Source organism: Heptranchias perlo, chromosome 18 (genome assembly GCF_035084215.1).
Source record: "Heptranchias perlo isolate sHepPer1 chromosome 18, sHepPer1.hap1, whole genome shotgun sequence".
Classification (NCBI taxonomy): domain Eukaryota; kingdom Metazoa; phylum Chordata; class Chondrichthyes; order Hexanchiformes; family Hexanchidae; genus Heptranchias; species Heptranchias perlo.
Window position 1 is genome coordinate 47527713 of NC_090342.1, and position 9366 is coordinate 47537078.

General features: G+C 40.8%; 1 protein-coding gene across 6 annotated transcripts in view; it reads left to right on the forward strand.

The window, feature by feature from the left end:
* The window catches only part of prickle1b (prickle homolog 1b), a 138888-nt gene extending 136242 nt beyond the window's left edge, over positions 1-2646 (forward strand). For all 6 annotated transcript variants that reach the window (XM_067999863.1, XM_067999866.1, XM_067999864.1 and 3 more), the window contains exon 8: positions 690-2646. In XM_067999863.1, coding sequence (XP_067855964.1) covers positions 690-1543 — 854 coding nt within the window. In that variant the 3' untranslated portion in view covers positions 1544-2646. The remainder of the gene's footprint in view (positions 1-689) is intronic.
* Positions 2647-9366: the final 6720 nt, after the last annotated feature.

Consider the following 9366-nt stretch of genomic DNA (forward strand, 5'->3'; position numbering starts at 1 on the left):
GGCCTAGGCAGCTGAAGGCACGGCTGCCACTGGTTTGGCGCCGAAGGTCAGGGATGCACAAGAGGCCAGAATTGGAGGAATGCAGAGTTCTCGGAGGCCTATAGGGCTGGAGGAGGTTACAAAGATCGGGAGGGGCGAGGCCATGGATGGGTTTGAACACAAGGATGAGAATTTTAAAATTGAGGCCTTCGAGGACCGTTGAAGGAGACTTGGTATGAGTTAGGATACTGGCAGCAGAGTTTTGGATGAGCTCAGGTTTATAAAGGAGTGATATGTTGTTGTATTGTCTTGTGCAGTTCCACCGCATTGTGATGAGTGATCATAGTTTCTCTCTCATTGGGTCTGGCACACTTTGCACTCTCCTGTGATGCTACTTAGCTTCGAGTAACACTATGGAAACTACAGTTTTAATCTGCATGTTCATATTCCAGCAGATTTCATAGATACAATGCGATGGCAATATTGGTGGCATAACTGGGTAAATAATGTGGAAGGAAATCCAGAATTATACTTGTGGTACTTTGGAGGGGGAGTGGAGAAGCTATAATTCTCAGGATGAATTGATAATTTAAAACAAATTCTTTACACTTGTTAATGAAGCCTATATTTTAGCACATAGCGTTGGTAAATAATTAACATTGCCGAGTAATGTTGCAAATGATTTTATTCTCCGTGTTCCTTTTTTGTAGGAGCTTCAGTAGATGGAGACAGCCAGCAAAGGTCATCCATGTTTACTCTGCAGGATTTCCAAGAAATGGAGAATGACTGTGAAAAAATGAGTAACATGGGAACAATGAACTCCTCAATGCGTCACCGCAGCACAGAATCCCTCAAGAGTTTGACATCGGAACTCTGTCAGATCGTGACACCGGAGGAAAAGCAAAAGCCTCTCTACAACCCGATGCTGAGAAGATCAAAGTCCCAGTCAAGGCCACAGCAAGTTAAGTTTTCTGATGACGTCATCGATAACGGGAACTACGAGGAGGTAGAAATTCGCCAACCTCCAATGAGTGAAAGAACTCGCCGGCGTGCGTACAATTTTGATGGACATGGTGATCGGCACCATCATCGCCGCCGGAGGAGCAGGAAGTCGCGTTCTGACAATGCCCTCCATCTGGCCACAGAAAGGAGGTGTCCAAGAGAAAGGCCTCGTCTCTACTCTCCGGAAGACTGTGACAAATTAATCCAGGCCAAAGTCTCACGGGAAAGACAAGCATACTTTCAAAGGCAGGAAATGTATGGGCAGTACAACCATAACCCAGAGTATGCACTACAGAACCAAGTAGTAGACAAATTTCTTGGCTTGTATGCTGACGACGACGACTCCTGGTGCTCGACATGCTCCTCTTCATCCTCCGATTCAGAAGAAGAAGGCTATTTCCTTGGGCAACCTATCCCACAGCCTAGGGCCCAGAGATACCAGTATTTTACAGATGACCTTACTGGGCCATCGTCAGTGCTGTCGACTTCCAGTGTTGGACCACGGACCACCAAACCCAAAAAGAAAAAGGGGCACAAAGGGAAAAATTGTATCATTTCCTAGGGCAGAATTGGTACAAACCCAATCTGCAAGGAGCTTTACGCCCTGTGAGTTCAGATGGTGTTATTAAAATGTCTGGTGGAAGCAACCTGTAAATTAACTTGGAGCTACAGAATACCCAGAGATAAAGTTGTTGGCAGCAACACTGCTACAAATCTACTTTAAATCCAGGAAAGACTGATACGACACTTGTGGATAAACGTACTATTGTTTACACTTGTGGCAGTACTTTGTTTCTGCATTTTCATGGGCTACCTGTCTGCAGTTCTTTGGCCCTCCAATACAACACTGAAATTCATACTGCCCGGTGTACACTTCAAGAAAGCTTTAAGCGGATTCATTGACAAAATGCTTTTAACTTTGTATATGTCTTAATTGGTGCTTCATGTTGTTATGATCTTAAATGTTCACTTACATAAAGTATTTGCAATGAGTTTGTAAAGGTTAATAAAAAAGGGGCTGAATGACCAAAGGGGCAAAAAGAGGTCAGGCTGGAGTATATTGGTGCAAATGTGCTTCCCGCCACCTCCCGCCCCCCTCCCCAATTCGAATATTACAGGCATTAAAGCGGCTGTAATCTGTAATTTCAAAGAAAAATGTTGGTATTTATAATGTAGCATTTAGCAACTAAAGTTAATCATAATTTAACAGTGCAAATAATGTATATATTGTAAAGTTCAGATTAAGAAACTGATATTTTTATATATCCCTGAATTACAAAAAAGTCATTTATGTTTGCTTGTAAGAAATAGATGTAATGAAGTGATTGGCAGCATTAGATTCATTCTCTTAATGACCCTTTTGTTAAGTAAGGATTCAGCGTTTTGTTTTTAGGATGTATTGTGTTTAATGCTTCTTCTATATACAGCAAACAGCTTCCCCCTGGTCATTTTTTTTTTAGTTAAATTGCTGTTGCGTTCCTTTGTGTGCAGTGATATTAAACTGCTCCTTCCCCGTTCCTGATTCCGTAAGAGCAACTGGGGCGCTTGCTATGTTCCAAGAGCTCATTGTGAATCAGATAGTGTAAAGAAGTATCAAACTGATGTATAAATGTAAAAACTGGAACATGTGAATGAATAAAATAAAAAAAAGTTATTGTAAAATAATCCAATTTGTTTAATTAAAATGCATTACATTCAATAATAAATAGCTGTGAAGTGGATCTGCAACTGATTTTTATGATTGATTAGAAATATATGATGATGATGATTGATAGATGTGGCACTCCAGACATAGAAATCCAGCACTGATGGGAATCTTCCACAATCATTTTCCTTTGTTGATAACATCGTATTTCCTGCTGTCGCACTCTCATTACTTGGGTGGGGGGAAAAAAAAGTTTGTAATTGGAACTGAAAGACTGTAGGTTGTCCAATTCAATGGAGAAGTTGCATTCAGACTACTGTCTATATTTTTGCCAAAGATAAGGAATGGAGACTGGGTGGCATAGTGAGTTAGAATAATGTACATTGATCTCCTGTGTTTGCAGTTTAAAAACAACAAAGACTGGTGGGATTAGTTTCTTCCGCCTTAATGCTTGTTGAGGATCATGTGAATTTCCAGTTGGTAAAGGTCCAAAGTTAAACACTATAGTAATTCAGAACTAATTGTATAATTTAAATCAGCAGCCATAAGGACAGGAAATAGAACATCTCATTGCTTGAGCAGTCAGTTGCACCTCTTCTGAGGGATATGGCACATAAGAGGGTGGGTGCAACCCAGGCTATAAGCATCCTAATGCTGAGTGCAGAATTATTTTACAACTATCTATGTATCTATTTTATTTATATATATATAATTTTTAAAACATTACTTATAGATTATAAATGTAGTATTTCATTTTATAGAAGATTATATATATAGTATTATAATCTTCTCTAACTGATACACACTTTGTTACAGATGCAAAATCTATCCAGAATGAGCTTGGAAAAAAAGACATTGTCCCAGATCTGCAACTGTTCAATCTGCAAAGTTCCCTGACTAAATAACAGTTGAATGGTGATTGACCAGAGGCTGTGTTTATTTAGCAACAATTAAAATTTGTGGGCATAAAAGGCACACAAATCCACCTTAGTCAAATAATAACACATCATGTGTTACATGGCACAACACTCCGGTCCTTATAAAACAATACATCATCTGACTTACCATGAGAGATCCACTAGTAATATAAAAATAAACAGCGTGTGAAATCACTCATGAATAAGTTATCCTAGAGGCAGAGGTGTGGAACTGGTGGACTTACTAAACTGAGCAAAAATCTAAAGATGAACTGAACATGCTGGAAGGTCTCTTTTCATTTTGAAAACAATAATTGTTAAACGTAGGTAAATCAGTTGCATTACAATCCAATCTTGTAAAGAGCCATTGGCTTATCATTTAATATTTAGTGAACTTCACTTGTTGCAAGTTTCCCAACGCACATCCCTCCCCCCACCCCCCCTCAACCAATATCCTGATTCCTGGTTGTAAACAACCCAACTTCAAGGGATATGGGGATCGGGGGGGGGGGGAAAAGTGGAGTTGAGATTGAAGATCAGCCATGATCTGATTGAATGGTGGAGCAGGCTCGAGTGGCTGTATGGCCTACTCCTGCTCCTATTTCTTATGTTCTTATGTCTTTTTAAACCTATTCTATAATATGGCCATATGAATAATGTTATACAAGTAAGACTAAGAAAAAGCCTTTTAAACTATCCTGGTTGTTCTGTCATTTAGAAGCTCGTCCAGACTTACACGCACATATTCATCTTCCTCCTGCTTGCTGCCAAATCTGCATCTTGTTCGAATGGTTTAATCCGAGTCCATGTTCACTGTGCTGGGAACCAGCATAGTCCATAAATCTATGTTACTTATTCAGCTTTTGCTCAAAGCCACTCTCGGGATTGTTGCAATTTGATACACCATGAAGTGATGAGCTGGGAGTCTGTGCTTGCAGTTCCTCAGGTGAACGCCAGATCTCCCATCATGCTAGTATGGGCGGTAGACAAGTGAAGACCATTAACCACCCTACAGGAAAAAATAATAGGATCAGTAATTTCACTAAATGGTTCTATTTTACAATTTTCCTACATTACAATAGTGACTACACTTCAAAAGTACTTCATTGGCTGTAAAGCTCTTTGGGACGTCCTGAGGTCGTGAAAGGCACTATATAAATGCAAGTCTTTCTTTAATAGAATTCTTTTAAGTCCTGTCTCCTAATAGAATTCTTCTACCTCCTTTTGCTGTAGACCAAGAAAGAGAGAGGGAACAGCACTGTATCTGAGCTTGGTTGACATCCTACAGCAGGCTGAGCCATGAACGAAGAGCCTGACTTGTATAGAAAAGCTAAGGCTAAGGGCTGCATTGTGAATGCCACTGTCATAAATCAGTAATTCACGCATAAACTTATTTCTTTCCATTCTTCAAAGACACGGTTTCTTCAGGTCTCTCACTCCTCACTCAGCAATCACACACGTGTGTCCATCTAGCATAGTTTATTGATTAGTGTTCAGGAGCAGCAACCTTGGCTTAGCTGAGATTAGCTAACTCAGTGCAGACCAAGAGCGAAACCTTGGAATCTATTATAGGAATTGAAGAGGGAGGCAATGTGACATCAATAGTTTACATGGGCCACCTGTGGCCTTTCTCACTATGTTGGAACTTTTCTTGTCTCTTACTGACACGACTATTTAGAGCACCTCTTGCTCCTTCTTAGCTGCAAATTTACCATCTTTCTGCATTCTCATTGTACCGAAATCAAGACTCGAAAACCACTATCTCTTACTCTATAACTCATTCTTTCTCAGGACCTCTAAACTATGAAACTCTCCATAATTTTGCCCATCCACTTAGTCTGTCTATGTCCCTTTGTAACTTTCTGCTCCCATCTATACAATGTACTGTGCCTCCTAACATTGGAGGCCCACTTCCACCTCTGGATCTGTATCCCAGCAGAAATGCAGCCTTTAGGTCAGTGATAACTGGAGGGGACAAAAAGAGCCAAGTTTTTTTTTAAATCACTCAATACCAAATGCACACATTAAATGGACCAGCCCTGCCAGTGTGATGATTGATTCCATTTCCAGACAGGAAGATTCAAAGAAAACTTAGTTGCCAAAATGCAAATTACAATTTAGATAAAAACTATACTGGTGTACAGAACCAACTGGATCATTCATCATGGCCATTAATGGATGGAGAAAACTTGTGCAGAACATCCTTTTGAAATTCAAGAGAATTCTGTGTTAATACCAATTTATTAGCTACTCAAAGTAAGTTTACTAATCTAAATCAATAAGTAGATGACAATTCTTGCAATCCTGTTGGGCAAGTTAATATTTTAGTTTTTTTTAAACAATAGATGCACTTTCTTCTTTGAAGTCTTTATTAAAACTATAGAAGAGATCCTGGCTCAGTGTTCTTAACCAGCAAGTAGAGCTGTGGAGTTGAGGTAGAAAATCAGCCATGATCTTATTGAATGGCGGACCAGGCTGAAGGGGCCATATGGCTTACTCCTGCTTCTTATGTTATGTTCTTATGCAGCTAGCCACAATGACCAGAAAGGTTCCAGGTCTAGTCACTGGATTCTGTGAAGTTAGTTGATCTCGGTTGGAGTGGCAGTAGGTGACCTACAACTGGCCTTGACAAGCCTGTGTTAGGAGAAAAATGAGGCACAGTTCCAGATCCTAACTGCAATCCGGTGACTCCTCCTTGAAGACGTGTGTGCAGATGACGGGTGACCACAGGATCTGGCTTGTCTGCTGTGGCTGCCCTCCAGCCACCCGTTGTCACACATGAATACATGGCCACTTGGCCGAAGTCCTAGACAACAGCCGCAGAACCAAAGGCTCCATGCCTTCAGGAAGCAGGGTGGGGGAGAAAAATTGGTAGAAAAAAATCCCATTGAAAACTTTGTACAGAACGGCCCTTTTCAAGCCGCCCCAAAGATAGAATGGTTATAAGTAGCATTATTTAATAGTTGCAGCTACTGAATGAATGAACTCAAATGAATAGACCCATAAGGTTTAAATCATGAATTAATTTCAATCCCAGCTACATTAAACTCAAGTGTTCAGCAGAAAGCACATTCCTCCAGCTCTGCTATCTTGAATCAAAACCATGACTTAAAAAGAAACACTATAACAGCAAGGAATGCAACTGCTACATAAATATCAAATTACTTATGAAAACTGCCAGGAACATATTTGTAAGTAGGTACAAATATGTATCATGGCAAAAACCACTTCAATGATTAGTCGCCATGAAAACTGGAGTGAAAAGTGGCCTCTCAGCACACTGCTGCTACGCTATTAGTATTACTATTATACACTACTGCTATTTAAAAATACAAAAAAAACACTGCTCTCCTTCAACCTCCTTTTTTCTCCCCTTCCCTCTTCCTCTACAGGCATTGATTTCTTGTTGGGGAGTGGCTCAAAGGCACCATGCACTCTCCAGTAATCCATCCAACTAGTCATTCTTCATATGACTATTTCTGGGTTGTTAAACAGTCAGGCAGGCATCATAGCTGAGCACATCCAATGTCCACACCTGCACCAGAGGTCACTCCTTAGCAATCAGGAGCCTTGGCTGATTGCCCTTCACAAAGTGGGGGTGGAGAGGACAATTATACTGCCCTTAATGCTGCCCGAAGTGAGATCAGTTAAATCGGCACATACTGAGAACTGAACCTATGACTTTCCTAGCCTGTATAGCTCAATTATATCTCTTAACCAAGTGAGCCAACAGAGGACCTTCACCCTGAAAATTCAATGGTTGAGTCTATAAAGTGATTTTTTTTTAAGTCATTATCCAACACCACCAGTGATTTTACAAAGGAAATCGGAGTCAAAAATTTAGAAACCTGATTCAAAGGATTGCAGCAATACTGTTTATTTTAGGTTTAAACAATATCTTGAACAAACTTGCAATTTTAGACTTAAAGAGTATTGCTGCAACCCGTTAAATATAAAGCAACACAGATATTTGTGGGATAGGATTATATCATAATACTATGCAACAGATACACCATAATGATCTAGAACCAGATCAGTGATACAGCTAGGGTTGTAAAATGTAATGGACTGAAACATGAGGACAAAAGTGAAGTTTTTAGTATTACAGTAGAATGTCCTACCCCACCCCGCTTTTTGATTCCTTTCCCACATCCTTGAATCCCTTTTTCCTCTTAATTTCTTATCTCCATCCACGCAGTTCAGAAAAACAGAACAACTAGAAGTGTACGGGTCGCATTCAGTCTCAGTTGACAGAAGTAGGGGCAATAAATTGTCTTCAGTGCTGGGGAAAAGGAAAAAAATGAGCTGGCTTTCACAAGCAAGCCTGAATCTGTCCTCCCCAAAATCCCAATGTGCACCCTTGCTGGACAGTGTGCATATTGGGATTTTGGGGATGGTAGAGATTTGCTTGTGATGCATTCCACAGTTGCCTTCACGCATGACGCATAGGCACATGGGGAAGACACTGGACTGCTAAAAGCACCCATAGAACTGTATTCCAGCAGGAATCTCCACCTTAAATGGAGACATTTGGGAGTTGAGAGGGGAGGGGGGGATCGGGAAATGTTTTATGCCTTTGTTAGTGGTGCCATCTTAGTCCCTATGCAGTAGCCCAGGCAGATAGGGTAAGGTGTGCTCGGTTATGTCGATGCCCACAATTGGGAAATGGTTGTTGGAGTTCCATGTTTACCTATTTAAACGCAATCAGATGGTGGGATTTAATGGGTCGGTTTCCCAATGATTCAGTGGGTAAATGCAGGATGTTTTGACTTCAGCTGACATAACTGGCAGCTAACCACAGCCATTTAGTGCTCTAGCTCATTATTGTCAATCTGCCACAATCCTTACCCTGAACCACTTTTTCTTGTTTATGTATAAGTTACTGTAATGACCAGCTATGACTGACATGGGATGTCGCAGGCAGTGTTGGGGACATGTTAAATACGGGGCAGGCAAGGATTGCCAGATCACAATATCTCGGCTGTGCACTGCTCAGACTGTCAAGAATTTGTAATTGTCTGCAGGAGAGATGAGAAAGTAAAAAAGAGCTGACAGGACTGTCAGCTGTTTTAAATCAGGAATAATTAGAACGGTAGTACAGGAGGCGAAGCTCTTCCTTTAAAATAAAATAAAGCGATTAAAAGGCAGGCATTGTACCAGCTGCACGTCTGCTGTGGTTGGCACAGCGAAACCTCATGCAGAACGGCTTGGATGGTATAATGCACTTTTAAAACATGCATGATGAAATCACAGCTATTTACCAGCCCCAAACCTGCCTAAATGCAGACTCAGATTACTAATATAAGCCTATGAATTCTGCACTCTGAACAGGACCTGCCATAAAGAAAACTCACGTCTGGGATGAGTTTTAAAGCAGGCTGAATTTGGATGAATGCTGCATAAAACAGAAGGCCAATTCACAACCCATCTGGTTTTGTCTGCCTGTCATAGTAAACAAAGCAACAGCAGTTGTTTGTACATGCATGTATCTGACATATGGTCATGTAAATGCAATGCGTATGTCCCCTCCACATCACCAAGAGCCAAGCATTATGAACAGGACAGTTCCACCTAATCCACCAGTGCAGATCTGCATACTCAAATCAGGAATTAAGGCCAGTAGGATTTACAAGGAGCTGCTTCTCCACATTGCCTGATATATATAACTAGGGGGGAGGGGAGATAAAGAAACACAACACATACTGGTGTATGTGCAATCTTCCGCACCCACCTTCATTAAAAAAAATGAAAATATCAGCAGAGTTGCTTGCTGAGAGTTTCCAGAATAGACTGGACATTTTAACTGAAACCAATTCATATTTG